A 24,920-nucleotide genomic window follows, 5' to 3' on the forward strand; every position below is an offset into this window, starting at 1 on the left:
TGATTGATTTTTCATTGTTCAAACAATTTCTGAGTCAATGAAGTCACCCAAAAAAGTGATTCAGCTATGGATTTTTTCAGTATAAAACTACTGACTAACATCAATAGTATGAACACCTTAAGCTACACAAGTAAATCAAACTAAGTTAGAAATTTTGACTAATATTGATGATACCTCAATCAAGGTAAGGGGACAAAAATTAACAAAAGTAAAAAAAACCCTTACATGTTTCAAATAGAGAATATCTGCCATGGCAAGTAGTGCAAGAACATTTTGTCTATTCTCCTCATGCCTCTTATCTAACACATTACTGTGACAGACACTGGAAAGAGGGCATCTATTTGCAAACTGGCGTGCACAGAACTCTGCCCAAACTTCATCTCCACTTGGCATTGCTACATTTAAACCATAAGGCGGAATGTTCCTTAAAAAGTTGCTTTCTACCTTTTAATTAAGGCTCACAAGTTACATTTGCGAAATGCATTTTAGAATGTACAGGATATATATTCTGTAATGCAATTTAAGCAAAGAAAAACACTTTCATTCAGGTATCAGCTTTTTGCAACAGTTAAATCTACTGAATCTTAACCTATATTAAACTTTATCATAGCGATTAGCTTTATATAACCCCAAACAACTTAGTACAGAAAAAAAACACAAGTGAACTTACAAAAACTGCTCAGACTTCTGGGGAAGGTAAAAAATTGAACTGAAAAAACACCCCAGTTAACTGAACACATAAGCTCTTTTGCTTCATTTTACTTTTTTTTTGACAACTCTGTTCCCAGTAATTGGAGGCGTTAGCTACATGAAGATGACCATTGTACATTTAAAAAGTCAATACTCAACTATTTTCCCACCAAGGAATACTTCTAACAGCTCATTTCTGCCATGAGAACATTGTGTTCTCACATGAATTACAGGAATATTTTCAGAAGTCAAAGTTTTTCATTGCTGCTATTTTCAAGATCTACAGACTGAACTGAACAGGACCCATATATATTTATAGACATAAACACACTTGCAGCTATAGAATGTTGATCAGTTAGATCTTTTTCCTTCCCCTTCTCCAGCAAGGGAGGTAGAGCTAACATATCACAACTCCAAATTTTACATTTTTACATTTATCTCATATACTGACACATGTTCAGACTCCAAAGACACACAAAAAAAATCAACTTATCTACACAAATCTTTTAACTTGAACTTACATACAGCTCATACAACAGTATATAGACTCCAAGGTGTTTAAAGTGCTAGAAATAGTTTAAATCTGAAATGCCACATACTGAATTTGAAACAGTATGTCTTGTTTTAATCTCCATCCAATTATTATTTAACTAGCTGTAGCTGCAGAGCAATCAAGTTAATAGTTCAAACTAGCAAGCTAATTACCATGCAGATATTCAGGGCTCTCCAGTGCTCAGGATGCTTAAGATAAGTATTTCCTTTGACATAAAGACATCCACTCAAGAGTCAGTATTCTGCTCACAGATTGTAGTTGAATAACGAGCTACATGTCTCCCCCAAAATAACACATTTAGAGGCTTATAATGCACAAGGTTCTAAAGAACAAGACACTTCAAGACCACACTATTCATTCAGGTCCTTAACTGATGCAAAATACTGGTACATAGGACATACATTTATTGTTTTAATGAAGCCTGTCCCTCCTCCTCTTGAAATCTGACCACTTCTGCCTCATGCTCACAACATTGAAGTCTGTCATTCTCAAAAAAACTTCTGGATACACTTTGTAATTACTTAGTAATCAAGATGTTTTGTAACTTCTCAAGGTAAACACAGCATCATGAGGTTTTCTTACATTTTGCTTGTATTTGCCCAAGTTTTTAGAGATCTGCCTTCCCTTTCCTTTTTGCTCCCTTGGAATACATAAGAGTCTCCTGTACTGTTTCACATGCAGCCTGATGAGATTGCCATCTCAAGCACTTTAACATGATTCAATTTCAGCGAAGTCCCTATGTACTAACTGATTTTTGTTCACAGTGATCCAATGCCATGCTTGGCAAAAAAGTCCAGAATCTCACCTGAAACAATGAGGCAGTGACTCTACTCATGTAACTTGACAGAATGTTTAAAGAGTAAACAAACCAAAAAGATCCCCTAAGGCTCACTTGCAGCATTAAAAGCCATAGAACTAGGGGCTATCAAAAATACTGACCATGATAATCTTTTCAATATCAATTCTGAATTAAGCTTCTACCACTAACTGAAAAAAGATACTGAAGAATTATATGACAACCTTCATAACACAATAAAGTATTCATGATATGAATGACAGAATACTTTCCAAATTTAGAGGCTTGTTATTTGTTGCAATAAACAGCAGATTTAGATTTTCTGTATGAAGCAGCCATGCACAAGTCTAATTATAAAAGCAATATATTTTGTTACCCACTTAACAGCACACTTCTGGCAAGACAGTGTGACCATACTGACCCTTTCTAGCCACTGATTTCCCACAACCTGCTATTTCCACAAGACAAAGCCAAACTACAGAAGAGAATAAAACTGATTTTTTTACCCTCTATCAGCAAGTTATTCAGCTCATGGGTATATGTGGCCTTAGCACAAACTAGTGGCAGGGAACTTAGAAGAGTTCCAATCAAGAATGGAGCAAAACAACAAGAACATCCCATTATGCTGACAGCAAGTTGCTATGTCAGCAGAACTTCCCACAGAACACTCAATGTCAGGCTAAGCATTATTGTTTAGCCAGTTTAATTTCAGCTGACATCAGAAAGCTTATTCTTGCAGTCCTCCTCCTGTGTCAGCACTCATCAGGTACCTAAAAGACCCCTACCTACAAAAATTCACTTGTTCTCTTCCTGATTTAACTTTCTGAATTAGCTAAGTCAATCACAAGTGGCAATGCAACACAGGCAATGAGCACAGCTCCTCAAATATAGTGGCATTTTCAGATTCGTTTAACTGGAAAAACAAATCACTTTAAGACACTGCAGACAACAAGCTGAAACCTCAACTTGAGGCTTTATAAAAATATATGCCTAAATGACTGGGAAGAAGTCAGTGTGTCTTTTGAGCACCAGGGCATGATCAAATTACTGTGTCAAAAAAAGATCAGAACCAAGGAATGGAAAAGATTCAAGATTAAGCAGTACAAAATGCCTCAGCACTAGCTTCCAATTAGAAGTGCTAAGCAAGTACTTAGGAAAAAACTGCACTTAAATCATAGAGAAAGTATTGTATCCTCACCTAAGGATACAATACTCTCACCTAAGGATCTGCTTTGTCACAATCCTTGCTTGAAGTGGACCATCAATCAGTTTTTTGGGGGCAAGTAAGCATTGCATTTACAGAACTCAGCTCAAGTTCCTTTTTTTTTTTTTTTTTTTTTTGTACAGAACTTGCCTTGTTTTTTTTAAAGAAGAATGCCGGGCATGTATTACTTCCATCTCAGAGAGCAAAACTTAAAACCGTGTTTAGCACACAGTATAATAGGCATACAAAAGCCTACCAGAATGTAAAAAGTTTCAGTGAAATGAGGCATAGCAATTCAATAGTCTGAAGTCAAGACTACTGAAATTCTCAGGCTCTCTCGGGTTGCTTTTTCATTTTACTGAAGTTCAAGGGATTCTATCTTTTAAATAACTTTACCTAATACCAATAAGAAACTAAAAACATTGTGATGCAGCTCATGCAAATCCACCACTAGGAAATGATTAACTTCTGAATGTTAACTTCCTATGCCTGCAAAAGGCCCAAAAAGAGGTTCCAGTCTTGACTTGGTTTATGGCATGAGCAGCTCTCCTCTAGGTGACTATAGCCTGACTTCTTATAAAAAAAATAGAAAGGGGAATATAATTTCTAGTTGAAAATTATAAAGTTGAACAAAGTTGTATCTTTTCCAAGCAACCTAAAATTCAAAGAGACTTGGCAACGAGAACTACATGAAAAGGTCAGTCTCAATTTCAGTGTTGTCTCAAAAGTTAGCTGTCGCTGAAGGGTTTTACTAACATCAAGCTCCAGACAGACGGATTCTCCGTTAAGTGCTATCACAGGATGTTCTGCAGAATTCTGAAACACTATGAACCACCATCTGGCTGCTCCTAAGGGTACAGCTGACAAGATATCACAACATTCAGCCAAGAGGTTTGTCTTACTCTGCTCCTTCATTCCCACAGCTGATGGAAGACACTGTCAGTTATCTCCTTCTAGCTGCTGAATCAACATGTGTATCTACATAGAGGGAGCAAGGAATAGAAATAATTGTTGGGAGAGCTACAGCTACCATTCATAAGATAGCATTCAGAGCCCAGAGGGAGAACTCACATTGCCTGTTAAAAGGCCAGGTAATGCAATACTGGATAAAGAACTGTCATCCTGGCACAAAGGAGTCAAAGATGACAAAATACGCAAACCTCTTCAGCTCCACAATAAACAATTATCTACAAGACTGACATTTGCAACACAGATAGCAAAGAAACAGATTTCAAAGAGACACTTTACTCCAATGCAACACAAAGTCAAAGAAAAAGTAGTTATAACTCAGAATTTAACAGTAGCTCGAGCCCAACTCATACACTCAGGAGTTGGAGCTTTAGAAAAACTCTGCCCTTGAAGTCAGACTTGGCTGTTACCCACCATTCTTATTTCAGATAACCGTTTTCACATGCAAACCAGTGCTTCTGTTCTAGTTAATGCCATGTAAGACAGCAACTGTGCCACTACATACTCTGCTTCCCACTATGCTGCACAGACCTTTAGTATCAAGCAGCAGGATAATCTATCACACTAGAGGAAGTTAAAAAGGAATGTTAGGCTCATGATTCAAATGGAGTTGGGAAAGACACTCTTAGCCAGTTTTGTAAGGTTGAAACTTTAAATCAAACTACTCACTAAGAATGTTTACAAAGTCCCATGAACTTCAAAACTTCATGTGGAATTTTGACTTAGACCATATTAACATCAATGTCCATTTTAACAAGTTCTTACATTATAATCTTTTATACATATTAACACACAGCAAATTAAGACATACATGTTTATCCTGACACTAAACTTTCAGATGTTTATAAAACATGTTGAACTAATAAGTAAAGCAGGCTATGAAGTGGCTGAAAGTTCTTCTGTAATGAATATTTCCAACTCTGTTTCACCAAATCTTCCAAACCCATCTCCTTTAAAACAAGATAAGTAGGACAATGACATACTCTTTCCAATAAATGGGCCAGGCTCAAAAGCAGGATGGGAGGAAGACATCTCATTTCAAGTCCCACTCCCTCAAGAAACTAGTAGTAAGAGTAAACAAGTAGTTCAAAAGTTATCCATATACACACCACTACTGCCTAACCCCACAAAATGCTTCACACCCCCATTTAAATAAATTCAAATCCCTAAGTATCAGAACAATAGGCATAAATACATTGAAGAGATTGAAACAAGCAGTCCTTAATGTAACCCAAACATCTTACTGGAAAGTTTGTTAAAGAGTTCCAGATGATCTTAGAAATCTTTTGAAACACAAAAGATGAGTCAATAGTTCTGACAAACTGATCTGGTGGGAAAGGCTGAAGTCCTCCTGTGTGGCATCCAGTTTAAACATATAACCAAAATATTTAAGAGAAAACTGAAGGTCAAAAGGAGAGTTGTACATCTGAATCTTGGTGGGGCTGATGACTAATGCATTATATACGGAGAAACAAATGAAGCTAGGCTTAACAAACCTTTCCCAGTCCGGCAGAAAAATACCTTCAAGCTGCAGTAGGTCCAACTTAGACTAGCAGCCAGCAGGAACAGGTCTAAGTAACACATCAAGGATGTTAAATAACTGGTTAGAGAGCAAAGTATGTTCTGAAAGCTACAGCAAGTGCATGGTGATTACGTATCAAGAATTGAAAATGACACTATAGAATATGCTAATATAGAACTATATGCTCTAGCCAATACCAGGGAGGCTCCATCTGGAGTTGTTCAGCTTGAACAGCACACATCATTTATTAGCCATCTAGAGAGTCTGAAAGCAAAGTGTGCGCAAAGGCCCAGAAAACATGACCTACAGGAAAGGACTAGAAGAACTCATTATTATTCTCATAAAAGGTAACCCGATAAAGGTCTGAAAGTACTTACACTGCAAAAAGAGAATGCATGTGAAGATTAGGAAGAAGATAAACCAGTAAAGCAGTAAAAAAAGAACAAAAACAGAAGTAAAAAAACCTCAAGCAACCAAGCCCACTGAAATAAAGAAAACCTTTGATGCTACAGAACATGAACTCCTCAAATAAACACCCTGGCCAGAATGACAAACATACACACCCTTTAGAAAGGTTTGATACCTAGTAATAAAAAAGCAAACAAACAAACAAAAAAAAACAACAAAAAAAAAACCAACTCCCAAACTAACCTAAACTGATCCTGCACATGATCAAGGATTGGCTTCTTATTATAAGATTAACAGACATTTTTACTAAAGTAATAAACCAGTCTTCCTTAAAATTCTTGTTAACCAATATGACACACATACTGAAGGAGTTAATGACAAGTTCTCACTTCAGGAACTCACTTGCAACATTCCATCCCATACACTTATACCACTTGCTCTAGCATGACCATTGGGCTCACCCAGACCTTGCTACTGTGAGAAGACTTCAGAATACACTACTTTTACAAGTCTCATTCACAGTCCTCTTCCTAGAAACCTGCTGTTTCTTCAGCTGTGTTTAATACTATCCTCCACCTGCTTTGCAAATCAAGAAACCAACCCAGTTATACATGAACGAAATAGGGAAAACACAAAATAGAATTTAACACTGACAGTATCTTGAATGGCAAAATAATTTCATTTTTTATGCTCAGTAAGTAGAACTTGAATTACATTATGAAACAGAGGACCAGTGCTTTCTGCCAACACATAATTACTTAGAGCACTTTCAGATTCTTTTTTCATCCTCAGGTCAGCTTGCATTCGGTTTAACTTGAACATAGCGAGTTGTTAAAATAAACAGCTACTTTCTTATCGAATGTATTTCTCATTTCCTTCTATTTGTATCCTTAGTTACTTTTTCCAGTAAAGGTTCTTCTCTTCATCAGAAGGACAGCCAGCTCACAGCAAGTGACCAGTCTCCTCTATGACTTATTTTTTTATTATGATCCACAAGCAGATATTAATCTTTTGTCATATGTTTCGTTAAAAGCTTTTAACTCTTCGAAATTGTACATTTAACTCCCCACAAAATCTCTGTTAGCCTCAGGTTGTCCTCAGCTGAGTCAGTGTGGCATCCTCAAATCACTCCTTACAAACAAGTCTTATTCTCAGCAACAAATAAGGCTTGGGAGAAATGACAGCCTTCAGCTTTGAGAAAAGTAACTCATTCTGAGCATGTTCAATAATAAGTCAAGTTATAACCCTGTTCTTAGACATAACTCTAATGTTGCTTGCTTAAAATTTATTTAAGAAGCTCAATCTCTTCATTTATTTGCAGGGCTGCGAGTTCAAGGTGATGAAAAATTCCATGCAGGAGATATACAGGAACACCTAATTACGTAGTTTTAGTCAGCTATTGCTTCAGCTTTTCTAACTTCTATATATAAACTGCCTCTCATGATACAATGTCACACATTACACAAAAATCAACACTTTCTGGACATCAGTTTATTCTTAGAAGGTTTCAATTCTAGTATATACCCTTCAGAGCTAAGAAATTTCAAAGCTGGCATAACTACACTTCAAGTTCAAAGAGGATGCCAATACAACATCATGACAGAGGACATGCTTCCCAACAGTACACTGCCTAGTTCAGACCTTGTACAGGCAGCTCCCTCAAACTAGACCTCTGGTAAACCTCACAGAACTGACTATCATATACTCAAGGCCTTCTTTGCAAGGATACAAATATTTAATATTTATAATAATTCATACATAAAGTTTAATACTCTCCTCCACCAAGGATGCATCATGGGCATCACTGAAGAACCATCTACACTTCAGCTTGCTTAACTATTCAATCCCTCAGTTTCTTAAGGTACTTCAAAACTCTCTAAGTCATCTTTATTCCAATTTGCTATGAGTAACTAGCAGTTATACATAATTAGGGCGCCTCATACTCCAGGAAATGCAATAGACAAGATCCTACTATCCTCCAGCATCACCTACAACTATAGCTTCCACCACACAAATTCTGCCAGAAGAACTTCCCAGACCATGGTGACTGCTAAATGGTCTGTTCAGTGGTACCCTGCCACTTCCTTCCAGACTTCAGACCGCTCCAGTCCTTATTTAGAAAAGCAATTTACATATTACATAAGCAATAAAGTCCTTATTTAGAAAAGCTATTACAATATCCACTGGTTTTTTTTGGTTTTTGGGGTTTTTTTTTTTGTTTGTTTTTTGTTTTTTTTGAGGAGAAGAAAAATTGGGGATGAGGGATTGAGCACTAAATATTACAGAAGTCTGAGGAGTTACTGTCCATCACTTTTGCTTCATTTCAAAACATGGAAGTTACCAATGACATAGCAGCATATTGTTACATCTAGCCACAAAACTTGCAAAAACATGGTTTGGTGCTCCTGATGCTAACCCAGGCCAAAAACCAGCTTTCCCTCTAAGTTAAATGGCTGTTGTTTCAATGCTACCATATAATAAACTTGCCATTTCACAAACTAACAGGAAAAAAAAAGGCAACTCAATCAGAAACCAAAAATACAATACAAAGTGTTCAGTATACGATTCTTGTCACTGCTGTTTGTTGTCTTTCATTATAAAGTAGCAAGTCACTTTTCTGCTACATAGCGGTATTTACATAAGCTGCCATCCTAACCAGGAGGGTAACTATAATGTGCATCTTGCTAGATTACCCAAAAACCTCATGTCTATCCCAGAGTCTCAATGATAAGCATTATTAAGATATTTTTGACTTAATCACTTTGACTTCATTTGTCAGACTGAAGCCTTCAGACTCAAGTCACAGGAATCACTACTCATCAGTACTAGCCTGTAGAGGGGACAGAAAAACCCCAACCAACCAACTTCCACAGAAATCCTATTATATCTCCAAAGTGTTCAAAAGGTCATGTCAAACACAGATGTAAGTTTTAGTGATCGTTTCCAACCAGGTCACGTAGCAATTACCACAAACAAAAGTGAACTCCTAGGGCACAGGTTTCTTCATAAATGCATTTATCATTGGCAAAGTCAAACAAGCTCTAATATTGATGCTGAGAATAATGATTTCATGTAGGTAAAGAGGCAAGGGACCTCAAGAGCCTGCTCAGTCCTGCTCAAAGTAGGTCCAGTTATATAAGGCTGCTTGAAGATTCATCCAGTCAAGTTTGGGATATCACCACAGGACACTGATTCCTCAAATATTTTGGGCACCTTCTCCCTCACAGAGAAGCTTTACTTCCTTACATTGGCTCAGGATCTCCCACACTCCAGTTCAATCCTATTCCCTTCTGTGGGGCATCTCTGAAGAAAGCGTTAATCTGTGTTCTTGATACATTCTCATCAGGCAGCAAATAAGGGCTCCCTTCCTACAGCTTTCCCTTTTCCAGGCTGATCAGGCCCAGTTTTTGCAGCCTCTGCTTGCACACCCTGTGCTCCAGTCAACACAGTGACCCACTTCTGGGCTTGCTCTGGTAGCTCAGTGTCCCCCCAGTACCATGAACCACAAACCGGACACAGTGCTCCAGTGATCAAGAGAGGTAAAGGATATCCCTTCCTTCAATCTGCTGGCATGCTTAGCAGAGCCCAGGGTGAGGTCTCCTTTCCTTGCTGTGAGGACAAACTGCTGATACTGCTTAATTTGTAGTTCACCAGGGCTCTCTATACCTGTGCCTGCCAAGCTGCCTTCCAGCCCCTTGGGACCACAGCCCGTGCTGTTGAATGGAGTTACCTCAGTCCAGGTGTGAGACTTAAAAATCACAGAACAGTTTAGGCTGGAAAAGACCTTTAAGATTAGCAAGTCCAACCACTAAGCTAACTGTCTAGTTCACCTCTAAACAAAGTCCTTAAGTGCCACATCTACACATGCTGAGTGACGGCACTCAGTATGATCTGCCCCATAACCAACCCTGGCACTGAGGGCAGGCTGACAGACTTGTAGTCTCCTCGATCCTCCTTCCAGTCCTTCTTGTAGCTGGACACATTTGCTAATATCCAGTGAACTAGAATTGCTGGTAAATGATTCAGAGTGGCATGGTGAGCATTTCTGACAGCTTTCTCAGTATTCTTGGGTGGATGCCATCAGGCCCCATAGATTTATGTGTGTCTAAGTGGCACAGCAGGTCACTGACCATTTATCCTTGGATTATGGGGGCTTCATCCTGTTCCCCATCCCTGTCTTCCAAGCTTAGAGGTCTGGATACCCAGGGAATAACTAGTCTTAACATTAAATACTGAGGCAAAAAAATTCATTATGTACCTCACCCTTTGTCAGTGTCTCACCCCACACTCAAAAAATGATGGAGATTTTCCTTAGCCCTCCTTTTGTTGCTTGTGTATTTGTAAATATAATTTTTTTAATTTCTTTTCCAGTAGTAACCAGACTAAGTCACAGTTGGGCTTTGGCTCTTCTAATTTTTCACCTGAAAACATCACAGCCTCCTGCCCCTTCTTGCAAAGCTCATGAACTCTCCTTTTCCTGAATTCCAGCTCTCTGTTTAGTCACGCCAATCTAGCTCCAAGCATTCTAGACACTCTTCCTCACCTTGCCAGCCTGCCTTTCCTGAAAGGTACAAATTGAACTAATTGCATGACTCCAGTCAAGCAAACTATTCCACAACATTGCTGCAATCCCAATGAGATCCTAAGTCTGCAACTGTGCTCATTTGCGCTGCCTTCACAATAGAAGGGATAAAAACAATTTCCATCATATCCCCCTTGTATACTTGTTGATTGCTCCTTGCATCTTTGCTTCTCTTCAGATTAGAGAAAAATCAAAGGCCATCTCAACATATATCGTTTAAAACCCCCCTCATAAGCTAGCAATGCTTTTGGAAAAGAACCCTACACCTTACTTCCTTAGATGGACCCTGCCTCTGGTTCAGCAGTCCTTGTTCCTCAGGGAAAGTTCAGTGACTAGAGAAGTCCAATTAATTAATACCTGATCTTTCATGCATTTCACAGTATTTACACCAGGCAGCACAGGAAAGCTGCAGTGGTCAGCCAGAATTTACATATTAATTGTAAGACTGCATAGCACACATGCTGAAATGACAGTCAACCCAGCTGGCTAGGAGAAGCAATAAAGATATAAATCAAGAATTACCATATTTCTGTGTCTGTATTTACTGACTTGTGCAGTGCTATATCAGTACTTAATTATTTTGTTACTCAGTAACTTAATTTTCCATACGTATATACTTTCTGCTCTTCCGATACTACACCGCACTTCTCAGATTCCACCTATACATTCATTATCAAGGCAAACTTAGTCAACTCAGAGAGCCAATTAATTGTCAATTTCTGAAATTCACAATTACTGTATGACTTTATGTTCAGACATAAGGTCTAACAAAAATGTGATCACATTCAAGCTACACGTCCTAGAACTACACCATATTTTACCTACTCAAAGGTGGGGGTGGAAAGGAGGATTTCTGAACAGCTCAGTTCAGATGAATGAAGCCAATGAAATCAAAGCATACCGGTTGTTTTCCTTTGTCTTAGTTCATCCAGTATAAACACAATGCAGTTTAAAAAATCAACAAAAAACCCCAATTAACTCCGACAGATACCACCAGAAATGCTGGCTGGTTTTGACAAGTCAAAACTACCAACATTTAAAGGTGTGCCATACTGAAAAGCAAGGTTTACGAAACTCCTAACCTAACCAAGAAGTTTTAATCACAAACCTCCTGACTTAGGATGACGTAAAAAAAAAAAAAAATGCCACAAAACCAACTATCTAGGGCATTTCAGCCATTTTGGGAAGAACAAGGCAAATAAAACACTGTTGTATTAACATCTTTGTCTTTACTAGAATATTACTTTTACATAGGAACAATAAAGTAAAAGTTCAAGTCACAAAGAACTGAACATCACTTCAACTTTAACTGGAGAAAGGGACACAGCAGAATCAGACTGCCCTCTGCATTTAGTGGTATGAGAGTAAATGGTCCACATAACTACCAAGCACTTCTGTACGACCAAAGTTTCTGAATTGCTTTAAATAAACACTCTTATCAGGATTTTGGGTTCTGGGGAGCTTCTCTTTTGGCTTTTCTGTGAAATTAGTAACTAGTACCTGAAATTCTAAGCATTCAGTAACAGTTGTAAACATGCAGCATTCCCTGCCCCCCGCACTGTACTTCCTACACTGAAACCAGAAAGCCATTAAAAACTGGCCAGGAACACTGATGCATGTGTGACGTCCTTCTAGAGGAAGAACAAGACCTTCAATCCCTAGGAAAGCCCTGACTGCCTCAAGCAGACCACTCCTTCACTTTTTGTATGTTGTCTTTCCACACATCACCTACTCTGGGGAGAACTGAGGTCTGCAGGAAGAGAAGGGAGGTTGTACTTTGCATTATGTAAAAAGGGAGGCTGTACTTTGCACTATGTAATGTTGCAAAGTCTCAAACACCTTCAGAAGGACAGCTAAATATTAACTTCACATTTTCAATTACCTGTAAAGTTTTAGTGTTATCTGCCAATATTGAACAACTGTGGTAATACAATGAAATACAGAACAAACTTATTTTGTCAGGAGCAGCAAATCTCAGCTGTCCATAAAAAAATCGGATGAGTTACCAGTTACATTACAAAGTTATGGGATGCCTGCTGCCCCCTGCATTGCTGACACTGCCAGCTTTTTTTTTTAGCTCTTAAGGCTATCTCCCTGCAGGCCATTCCAGAAAGTTAACCACTTTTTGTCCAGGAACTGCATCATGACAGTAAGCCTAGGGAATGCTGTTTAATAGCTGCTCAATTTACTGCTAAACTACATTTTCAGTATGTCTCACACTGTCACCCAGCTCTGTGCTGTACGGGATTGGTCTTACTGGCTACTTATGGAAGTAGAAGATATAGCCAAAAATTTATTTAACAAATTCTCTAAAACAGACATAAGTTATATTAGGAAGTAACAATGGAATCCAATTTTGAAGTAAGGTTTTAGCAGTCAAATTGCTTTATAGGAAAAACTTGTTTCAGACTTGACTTTGACATTTTAATCTAAATAGAAGACTTCCAACTTCTGCTTCCCTTCCAGGGCTAGCAACTATAGTATACTAGCTCATGCCTGCCCATGCACACTATGAGGTTCATTTAGACTGAAAGGGACTTCTGGGGGTTATCCAATCCCATCCTCAACTGAAAGCAGGGTCAACTTTGAAGTCAGATCAAATTGCTCAGGGGTCATACCACAGTCAGGTTCTGAATATGTTTAGGGACAGATTCCACAACCTATTTCAGTGCTTCATTCTCTGTGTGGGAAAATATATTGCTAACACATTATAGTGATTTCCCTTGTTGAAGCTTGTGTCTGCTGCCTCTTATCCTTTCCCTTTGCATAGCTAAGGAGAGACTGTTTTCCCTCTCACTGCCTATTAAACAGTGCCAGCAGCAATTAGGATGCCCCACTTCAGACATTTCTCAAAGCTGAACAACCTCACGTCTCCAGCCCTCTTCATACATCATGTGGTGACTCCTTAACTTAGTGGCCTTTCACCTCAGCATCTGCCTCATATTTGGGAGCACAAAACTCTGCACCGTACTTTTGATGTTGTCTCACAGGCTCCAAATAGTAGAGGTCCAGATTGCTTCTTTCAACTGGATGAGCATGCCCAGTGTGCTCTTTGCCTTTTGCACCACAAAGGCACATACCACCCCACAAGGACCCTTATGATCTTTCCTGTATAGGTACTTTTCACCAGTCTGCACGACATCTCTGCTGCTGCATGGGGTCATCCCTCCCAAGAGAGACTTGCTTTTGAATTTCACAATGTTTCCAACAGTTATTTCTGACCTGTGGACATCCCACTCAATTAGCCCGGTCTTCAGCAGATGAATTGACCCTCAGTCATCCACAGTATCCACAAACTTGCTTCAAGTGCCTTAAAACCTGGGAGAGAGGTCAGAATGCAGACAAACTACCCCTGCACTGGTGCCACCAGTGACAAGCCTCCAGATGGACTCCATATAGCTGATCAGAACCTTCTGAGTTCAGCAGGACACAAATTTTCACCCATCTCATAATCCACTTCACAAAATATCTCACTAGTTTAGCTACAAGGAAATATTAGGAAATCCTATTAAAAGCCCCTTAAGGTTAATAACACTCCCTGTTCTTCCTTTGTCCAGTGTCTTGTCCCTTGTACTTAAAACAATCAATTCAGGACCTCTTGTCACAGCAGTTTCAGATTGTGGAGATACCACCATAACTGCTCTTCCTCACTTCAGTTTTACACCTATTTGTAGGCACATCAACTTATTATACCTAAGCCATGTCTCTTGAGACTCAGAATACACAGTTGTAACTAGCTCCGGAAGTTCATCACAAAAAGAACTTTCACTAACAGTTCTATAGAGTCACACAGTCCTCACCTCTTTCCGTAAGGCAGAACACTGCAAAATTGCTTAAAGATTTTCCATGAAGCCTACACAAATCTGTTTCTCCACAAAATATTACATTCTGATTTACCAGGAGGTAGCATAAATAATTAAATATTCAGGTGGAAACACTGATACATCAATTGTAATAATACAGTTGTAGTAAAAAAACCTTACTATTTTGCAGCTGTTGAACTTTACAGTTATGTTATACATAGAGAATCACAGAATGGTTTGGGTTGGAAGGGACCTTAAAGATTGGAAATGGACCATATAAACCACGTGCAGAAGCCTGAACTACCTGGGATAACTCAAACAGCTACACAGAACTTAGTATGCTTCCTCCTATACACCCTATCCTGGATAAATGGCTATATTACACTTACAAGTTACCAGAGGTAGATTTTATGCTACCCCAGCTACTAATAATACTTTGAAACTTTCCATAGGATGCATTTAAATTTCCCAAAAAGTTATTAACAGTATGGTCACAACCATCAATTTCTCATAGTTGATTACTTTAGAACTACAGTGCCTTTTTAAATGGTACAGTGTCTTAATGAAGTCATAATAACATTACTTCTGTTTCAAGAAAGTTTATCTGTTGAAATCAAAAAGGCATTGAAGTGTTTAAAACACTGGAACAGCAGCACTGGTAAAGGGCTGAGAAGTGGGTTTTTATAATGCAATTACCAATCTCTACAAATATATTAAAAAATTATATTAAGCTTAACAGCTCTTGACCTCCCTTCTCCAACTGTTAGCAATCAACCCTAGCACAGTTAGTTGTTCATTGTGGCAATGGTCAACAGTCAAGGCTGGAGAAATTAAAATAATTGGGGGAAAGAAATTACCCCCAAGTTATGAGTCAGAAGTCTAGCTCCCTAAATTAATCTGTTGCTAAGAAGAAGTTACTTGGTATTTGATGTAATTTAACTTATACTTGACTAAAGTAACTATTTTTCTACCAAATCATATACACTGAAAAGAAATTAGGTTACCCATCTTGAACATGTCAACTTCTTTATATCCTTTCTCCAGCATCTCTTCATCCAATAGACTGGTTTTGGTTGTCCTTGTCCCAGCAATAATTAGTTTTCAGCTTATACAAATACACCACATGCAGCATGGGTGGTATTTCAGGTAAAAAAAGCAACAGAAGTGGGCAAAGAATGCCCACACAATACAAGAGTATGAAAAAGTTAAATCCAACACTAATCTGTAATCTTCTAACTGAGGGCCTAATAAAAAATAACAAATCCAAAAGTAACCAATAAATTCATCAAGCTAGCTCAGGTGGTTTTTTCCACTCATCTGTACATATATCAGCTATGGAGACCTGCTTGACTAGTTTTTATTCACCTTTAGCAGGAGACTGCCATTTGAATTACTCCAAATTTTGCACATGCCACTGTATTACACTGATAGCACTAGCACCTGCCAAGTATTCTAAACAACAGCCACTTTCAGAAAACATTCTGCTCTGTACAAATTAATCCCAGAACTAGTTTAAGAGCTATCATGTTATACAAGCTTTGACTAATAGAAAAGGAGAAAACAATGAATCCCTGTAGACTTATAGCATTATCTTAAATGCCAGATAATGAAAATATGATGTGGGAAGGGGTTCAGGGAAGGGAAATGGGCAAGAGCTGTCTACTGCTGCAGATAATCTTAGTATCCCTGTCAACTCAAGAGTTACACTCGACTAGTCTTCACACTGAGAATAAGATGGATGATATTTCTCACTATTAAAAAATTAAAATTGCTTTTACTCCTGCACAGTACTTGAAAAACAACTGAAAAGCAGCAGAAATATTGAACAAAAGTATGCAGCTATGATAAAAGAGGATTGTCTGGAAGCTTGTTACTGCTTTTCAATACCTAAACTAAAAGTGACCTTCTTGATAACATGATAAACTTTACTTACCTTTACCTTCCCATACACTTGGAAAAACCAAGGTAAAAGGATAGAGGACATTAACAGAAACTTTAAGACATTAAAGGTATTTTTTCATTTCTGCTGCTAATTTTCTTCTATTGCTAACTTAAGGACAGAAAGACCGATTTTTGGGTTCACATTTGAAACAGTCCAAAGTCTGTAAGTTAATTACCTGAAAAGTAACTCCTGAAGCATTCATGTATTGGATAACACCAAAAAAGTGGGTTTGGTGTTTTCACCATGACTTGGAAGTTGTGCTACACCTTAAAGCTCTTCATCACGAGCTTATGTAGTAAGCAACCATGGTCCAGCTTTTCTAGAATCAAATGAATGCAAATATTGTCCATGAGCCCCCTCAGGAGCCTCTCTCATACACACCTCCACCTCCTTTTAACACACTGTTTTACACCTTCACCACTCAGGACATCCAGCAGAGTAAGACAAGCTTTCACCCAACAGCTTTATCATCTCTCCCCACAACAGAGACAGAAACACAGTAATTATTTCCCCTGACCACAGCCTTTACTGCACAAGTCTCTCTTTATTTGCTTCTCATGTATTTCCTTGCATTTTTTCCACATTCAGCTATTCCCACCTTTTCTTTCTTAGCTTTTCTTGTGATTTCTCCCCATACTCCCCATAGATTATACTATTTTCTAGGCAATCCTTCTGCTTTCTAACCAGGAATAAAGAATAATACTAATGATCCCTTAACCTTTAACAAGAAAGCTTGATCAACCTATTTCATGCCTAATCAAAAATTGATCTTCTCCATCCTCTCAATAAAAATACATACATTACTACATTTCAGACACCTATGAGCTCTAAGGCATGGAATACAACTACCCTCCAAATAAGTACTGCTTAAAAATCTTATTTTAGACAGGCTAACCCACCAAAAACAAACAACAGAAACACAAAAGAGTTGGTTAAAGGCACCTTTAAAGACCATATATACCCCTACCTTTAACAACCACAAAACCCAAGAACATGCAGCATAACAAAGTAATAATTAAATAATTGCACCTATACCTGTTTTTCACTTAGCAAATCTGGTCACTCACTTTCAACTATCAGCTGCCTTAGGAAACTCCTGACAGAAACTTCTGCATAACAATCTACATACCAATCAAAACAGAAGTCATCAGGGTAAAAAAAAAAAAAACAACCAACCAAAATTCAATAATCCTCATCCAATACAACACATTCACTCAATGCTGGAAACAAGAAGTACAAACACAAATAGCAAAGTAATCTGTCATCACAGAGCCACCTTTAAGAGGCCATGTACAGGGGCTCCAGAGTAAGCAGACAACACACACAATCTCAGCACTCTCACTTCTTTGCACACATATCCAAGCAGTCTGCAGCCGTACTTTCTGATAAACATCTGTTTGGACAAAGCTGAATTCAGTCACACAGCAGTAGGGCAGGCCACCTCCACAGGCTGGTGTAACACCAGATGCAAAGTTTATTGCTCTCAACAGATAACCAGCACTAAAAAAGGACATTTACCAACAGCACTGCAGGTATCTGGCACTTAGCAAGGTTATCTTCTGTGTACCAGGTTTTATTTTTCTCTTACCTTAATTTCATTCACTCTGGATTTGGTTTCTACAGATTAAAATTTGGACTTTTGATTCTAGAGTTTTCAACTTACTTTTCCTTTGAGATCCACAAATGCTCCACTCACTAGCCCCACACACTGCTTTCTGAAGCAGCACACACCCAAATCCTTTTCCCTTCTCACATCAGATACAATTTACATCAGATTGTGCCTGCCTTAAGAGCTCTACTACCAGGTACCTGAAGGGTAACCAACTGGTACAGGTGGCCTATAAAGTTTATATATTTTTGCTTCTCCTGCTATGATTTGTTTCCTTTGTTTCTCAATATCAACCCTGTCAGCAATACTACATAAAAGGGATCAGAAAGAAAACAACCTAGATTTGACCGTATTTCTAAACAGCATATTTAACTCTCTAATCTCACAAAAAGTAAATTCTGCTAGAGCTACCTTTTTTTCACTATCAAACAGTATGTATATCCCATGACATAAAATTAAGTTGTTTAAGAAAGCAAGAGAGAAGCATTGTTTAAATCAAATTAATGTTCAATTTTATGCAGCACAAGTGGCTAAACAACCATCACAATTATTTTATGATATTCAAAGTGTTCAGACCCTAACTCAAATAACATTGTACCTAGTTTCCATATATATGGGAGTTCTTGCACACCCACAGCATCACAGTGTAATAGTAACACTGAATTTACCACAATGAAACAGCTAAGAATTCTTTCAAAAGTATGATATTCCAACGAGTTATCCTCAAGTACAGGCTGGACAAACTTCTGGCAATTTTTAAAAAATTTTTTGTTAATTATCAAACAATTCAGATTTAAAGTCTCATTTCTGTTGTTCTTACCAGTGCAGCTGCTCTGTTTCTTCACACAGCAGCTTCAAACACTGCCCAACCTACTACATGGTTCACCACTATTTCATTCCAACTTTTCAAATACTTCTACAGCATTCCTATGCCTTCTTTCACTGCTGTCATACCGTTTCAACAAAAACCTGTTCAAATGGGCATTTATTTCCTTACCATTTTCAAAAAATAAATGCATATTTAGACATGGGTTTCTAAACTATTAACATAAAATGAGGAAAAATCACATTCTGTTGTCCTTCTGATCACCCTACTACACCTTCCCATTTCCAAGTTGGTAACCTGCTCTCCTTGACATTCTAACTTGCCATGACTTCACCTGAAAAAACAGTAAAAATATTTCTAGTCAGATTGTTCTCATCAATAATTACTCGGGGATTTTGTTTTCATTTATTAATTTTGTATATGGTACACTGCACTCTTATATCATCTACACCTTTATAACCCAATCCTTCCAGCACTACTACCAGTCTGGAGTTCTGTATTCCCGGCTCCTATAAGAAAAAAAAAATCATTGGGGTCTTAGAAGACATATGTACACTTCTTTGTCTAGCCTTACTAAGAAGCTTAACATAACCAGCAATTTAAATTGAAAAAAAAATATTTCTTCAACAAAATACCTGAAAAATGCATCTTGAACATCCTTCTCTTAACCTCACTTTACAGTTCTGCTTATATTTAATTCATGCTTACATAAAAAAAAAAATTCAAAAAAATTTTCAGTGTGCACAGTGAACAAATGAGGCACAGGAATTATGAGGGATTCGTTATTTAGCAGCACACAGGTCCTCATTTACAGCACAGCTGAAAAGTATTTGCTGCAATACAAAATAAGTTACTTTATAGATTAAAGGTTATGATGATGATTCTTATGGATCATCCCCTAGTTCAAGGTTACGCTAGTTTGATCATGTAAATTTAGTATGCACTTCATTGCATCGTGCACTGTTTGACAGGAAAGTGGAAGAAGTACTTGTACATATATCCTCCAGCCAGCAGTCTTGCTTTCATAAAAAAAGCAACATTTATTAAAGCAGGTCTGTATTTATTCCAAAATAGAAAAAAATAGAAAAAAAAATTATTCCAAAATAGTAAAGCTGCTGTTATTTCAGCAGCTATATTTTCTCTTTCCCGCTTCGGTTTTTTGGTGTAAGTGTTGAGAGGTTTTTGGCAATATTTCTCTGTGGAATTATAGCTCAAATAAATCATCATTTCTAACTGTCAATTAAAATGACTGGATAAAAATTGATTTGGCTTTGTAGCGACTTTATTCTACTAGGGTTGGGATCTTTTGTGGTACCATTTACAAATCTTCCTTTTGCTAGCATTATCAGAATTGGCTGAGTAGCAAGACAAAGGGCAACCAAAAGTAATAAGCAGTTTTGGGCGCCATCAACATGTAAACATGGTCAAAATATATTTAGGAGCACTATTAAAAGCCACAGTAATAATATTTTTTCTTCACAGTCACATGTTACAGCTACAGAAACAATGAAAACAACTGTGGGAAATTTCAAGGTGAAAAGAAAACTAAAATCTAAGATATTGACAAAAAACCCTCTTCCCCTGCTGATTACCTCCAAGTCCAAAAGTCCGTAGCAGTTTGTCAAGTTTTCCTTTTTATCCAGAGATTATACTTCAAAACTTTGTGCTCAAAGAACAAAATTATTTCAACACAACATTGCCACTTCTGGCAGATGTTCTGAAGTGTTATCAGTCAAGCTCACTTATGCAAAAAAAAGAATCTGGGAAGACTGACAACCCGAATTACACTCATCAAGACTAAAATGGTTGAGTCGCTGTATGACACAGGCACGGATGCTCTTAGCTTCATTATTACTATTAACTTCACATTTAGATGTAAAAATAGCTTGTCAAGGTTATGTCAAGTTTGCAACTTCACTTTTTTAATTGCAAAAGAGCAGAAATAACCCTGAACAAAGGGAGGGGAGAAAAGTGCTAGTGCAAAAAGTTTGCCAACCATATGAAAACTAAGTCTTCAAGCCTTTAAGTCTGAAACGTGATGCCTTCTCAATATTTACAAACTTAGTAACAATCATCTTTTTTGAAAGCTACATCATTGCCAGAGGGGGGAGACCATTACATGAACGAGCACAATCCTACAGCACCTCAACTCCCTCCCTGAGAAAGCATTTCTCAGATACTACACAAATGTTTTAAGGCGGCATGGCTTGCTCGTTCCTGGGTATTTTTATCACATGAACCTCCAGAGACTACCTCCTTTAACTTGTTCTTCCTTCATTAAAGAGGAAAGGGACACAGCGTCTTCTGTAATAAAATATCCTTGCCAACTATTCATTACTGCAGTGGGAATACAACGGCAGCATGAGGGTTTTCGATTTGCTCTTGTCCAAGCTTACTTTTATCTCCTCTCATCTTCCACTGCCTTAAAAAAAATGACACTACGCACACTACACCGCATGCAGTACAACATAAATAAATAATAAATAAATTCCTGCTCAGTTTCCAACTGCTACGTCGCTTGTTTGTTCCTCACAGGAAGATGAACGGGAAGGGGCGGGTAGGTGATGGCATTTTCCTGCGGGCGGTCACGCCAAGCCCGGCGGGGCCCCGCACCGCAGTGCCCCCGGCAGCAGCTGCTCAGGATGCGGGTGATGTAGAGCAAGCACACGATCCCACCTCAGCAGCAGCGGCGAGCGACCGAACGCCGAAACCAGCGGGTTTCGCTCTCGTTGAGAGGGAACAACGACACGAGCCCACACCGCCTGAGGCAAAGCGCGCACTATTCCTCCCCCCAGGCGCACCCGGATAAAAAACCAAGACCCTTCTGTTCTCCCTACAGGCTGGGAAAGAAGGGGGGAGGAAGTGCCCGTGAATTCCCGCAAACAAGCGAAATCCCGCCGCTTAGGACGGGAATTACAGCGGATAACCTGCCGTCCGCCGGGGGAAGCCCCAGCCACGAAGAATAAACTTCCCCTGCTGCCCCACCCGGGCCGCGGCCACCCCAGCCCAACTACCAGGGAAACCTGGCCTCCCGGGACACCCGCTCTCCCGACGGCAGCCGCTGCAGATGTTGCCGGAGAAAAAAGTCCATAGATCTCCGCGGTGCGGGCTCCGGTTCGGACCCACCTCGCATCCCTCCCTCCTCCACCATCCCGGCCACGTCCCGCCCCGTTCCCCCACGCAGGGCGGCCGGCGGCCCCCGCCGCCCCTCCCCGCCGCCGGGCGCCTCACAAAGTTTCCCTCAACTCGGCCGCGTCCCCCGGCGCCGCCGGGGCTCGGGTTTCTCTCCTCCTCTTCCTCCACCCGCCCCCTCACCCGTCCGCCAAAGGTAAAAGTTCCACTTACTGCAGCAGAAACGAGAGAAAACCAGCCCCAGAAGCCCCAGCCCCGGCCCGGGAGGCACCGCCGAACGCAGCAGTCGCCGCCGCCTCTGCCACCACCGGGGGGAGGCACCGCCACCAGGCGCTAGGAAAAGTTCCCGGCAGGCGAGAGGAGGCGGCGAAGGAGGGAAACCAGCAGCAGCCTCCGCGGCGGTTCCAGCCCCCGCCATGCTCCGGGCTCGGCTCGCAGTCGCCGCCGCTACGACGCCCGGTCAGTCCCTCCCGGTCCCGCTGCCCGCGCCGCCGGCACTTCCGCACACGGAGCCTGTGTCACTGAGCGGGGCGGGGCGCGCCGCTCCCGCCCTCTCAGAGCGGGCCGCACCACCCGCTGCAGGGAGGGGGGGACGGGGAAAGGCGGGGCGCGTGTGCCAGGCGCCTCCACCGCGACCCCCACCACCTCCCCCCCGACCCGGGGTCAGTCGCCTCGCCCCCGCCTTTCCCGCCCCGCTCTGTGGGACTCACAGACGCGCTCCGCGCATCGGGTGAGTTCCCATTGGTATCGGGGGCGCCGCAGGAGGCTGGTGGGAGGGGGCGTCACGGCGTCCTCCCCCGGGGGGCTGTTGGTACATCCCGCCCCGCCCCTCCCGCCATCGCCAGAGGGCGGTCGGGGTCGCCCGCTCGGCTGAGCTCTGCATCCGCACCTCTCTCTCGCCGCTGCCCCTCAGGCTCCTGCCGACCCCACTCCCCGCCGCCGGGCCGGGGTGACCTGGGCGGCCACTGCCCCGCGGGCTGGGGATCGGCTAGCAGCGCTCGTCCCGGACGCCGGGCGAGGGCATTCCCGAGAGCCGGGATGTCCGGCGGGGGCCGCTCCCGGACGGCCGCGAGGAGCCGAGCCGGTTCCTCCTTAGCGGGGGCGGCTGGCCGCTGGGCTGGAACCCCACGCTGGAGCCGCTGGCCGCGGGCATGCAGCCCGTGCCCACTGGTTTTGCCAACAATAAACTTTCCCGGGGCTGTCCTCGCGTCGCTTGCGCTGCCCTTGGCAGAGCCCCGTGCGGGGCGCGGTGTGTGCCGGGCAGCGAGGAGCTGGGCAGGGGCACCGTTACCGCGGCACCTCCCGACGGGGCTTGGGCCAGCGTCTGGGCGGCACTCGGGGAGCGTGGAGCGCACGGCTCCGAGGCGGTGCCGAGCCCGCGTGAGATGGCAGGATCCGAAGGTCTGAAATCATCTAGGAGCAGAGCGAGCCCTGTGCAGAGCTCACTGAGGAATACCAAATACGGTCCTGTGCAGCCCGCGCAGAGGGGCCGGCAGGGGTCCGGGGGCAGCAGGCAGCGTTTCTGTCACGCTAATGCCTGCAGGGATTCCTTGGCTGTGGCATAGCACATAGCTTTGCTCTGGGAAACGCTGCCGCCGACGAGGGTAGAGCTGCCCCGCAGGGAGCGATGGTGCCCCAGCCACAGGCGGACGCCAATGCTCCGAGTTTTGTCGGGGCAAAGTGGCCGCTCGAGGTGAAGAGGGAATTCATACCTCTGCCCAAGGTCCCAGGAGTCCAGCTAAGGGCTGTCTGAGAATTAGAGCAGTCTGTAACCAGGTCACTAAACTAAAGGTGACTTTTCTAAGAAATGCGGGTTTTTTTGCTGAGTCTCGGCACTGATTGTGAGTTTTGTGGGTATGGTGTCAATAGATGTATACCCAGATGTGATTTTCAACAGGAAAATACAGAACCTTAAAAGAAGTGGCTTGAGAGTCTTGCTGCTTTACAGTCTAGGTGTGCTTTTTCATTTCAGATGCACTATCCTTGCAAAACCTCAAGGAAAATAAATAGCTATAAATACCATACTTGCTGCTGAAACATCTGTGGCTAGTGGATTTCACATAAGTACCACATATTCCCTGAAATATTTGCTGATTTCTTTCAACAGTGGACATGAGCAGTTTCTCTCAAAGATATGTATGGCTAAGTTTATCAGATGCTCACAATAGAGTATTCATTCCATCTTCAGCCACACTGCTTGCCAATTAACCGGCCTCATTAATTTGTAACTGTGAAACAAAACAGAATTCAGGCAAAGAATTACTACAAGCAAATTGCTGGCTATGATGGATGTTGGACATTCCTCAAAATTTTGCTGTGAAAACCAACATAACTGAAAGGACTTCAAGTTTTATGGAATGTGATTTTATCAGTCTAGTCCTCAGCTAGTTCAAAACTGTACTCGTTCCAATTTGCAGTAGGGATGTGGAGTCACTCAGGTGGCACACAGGATGCTGTCCAAAGGTTCACAGTCATGTTCATATGGCAAAACTTTTTGTTTAAAAGAGGGTTTCTCACTCTGCTGATACTTTTGATGCCTGGTCCTTTACTCTGCTGTTAGAGTCTGCCTTTTGATTCCATGGTAACCAATGTATTCCCCCATGCCAATAAACCTGGATAAATATAATACTGAATTAATAATTAGAGACCCATTTTTATTTATGATAACAACCTTTTTACCCAGGAAAACTAATGAACATAATTGTTACAGAATAATTTATACTGCTATGGCTTTGCTGATGTAATATCCCAGGTAGATATTTTAATTGGGTGTAATTATTCCATTTCCCTGTATAGATGAGTCCTATACAAATAAATCCCATTTTATAGTTAGCAGTCGAAACAAATTACATTTCATAATTACATTTACACCAAGTTTAAGGCA

The 24,920-nt window shown here is 40.9% G+C and overlaps 1 protein-coding gene across 2 annotated transcripts in view; it reads right to left on the reverse strand.

Moving 5' to 3' along the window:
• The window catches only part of NECTIN3 (nectin cell adhesion molecule 3), a 61,073-nt gene extending 38,524 nt beyond the window's left edge, over positions 1-22,549 (reverse strand). The window contains exon 1 of one of the 2 annotated variants that reach the window (XM_068180817.1): positions 22,250-22,549. In XM_068180817.1, coding sequence (XP_068036918.1) covers positions 22,250-22,454 — 205 coding nt within the window. In that variant the 5' untranslated portion in view covers positions 22,455-22,549. The remainder of the gene's footprint in view (positions 1-22,249) is intronic. The other variant, XM_068180816.1, reaches the window with a different exon arrangement.
• Positions 22,550-24,920: the final 2,371 nt, after the last annotated feature.

Source organism: Anomalospiza imberbis, chromosome 2 (assembly GCF_031753505.1).
Source record: "Anomalospiza imberbis isolate Cuckoo-Finch-1a 21T00152 chromosome 2, ASM3175350v1, whole genome shotgun sequence".
Taxonomy (NCBI): Eukaryota; Metazoa; Chordata; class Aves; order Passeriformes; family Viduidae; genus Anomalospiza; species Anomalospiza imberbis.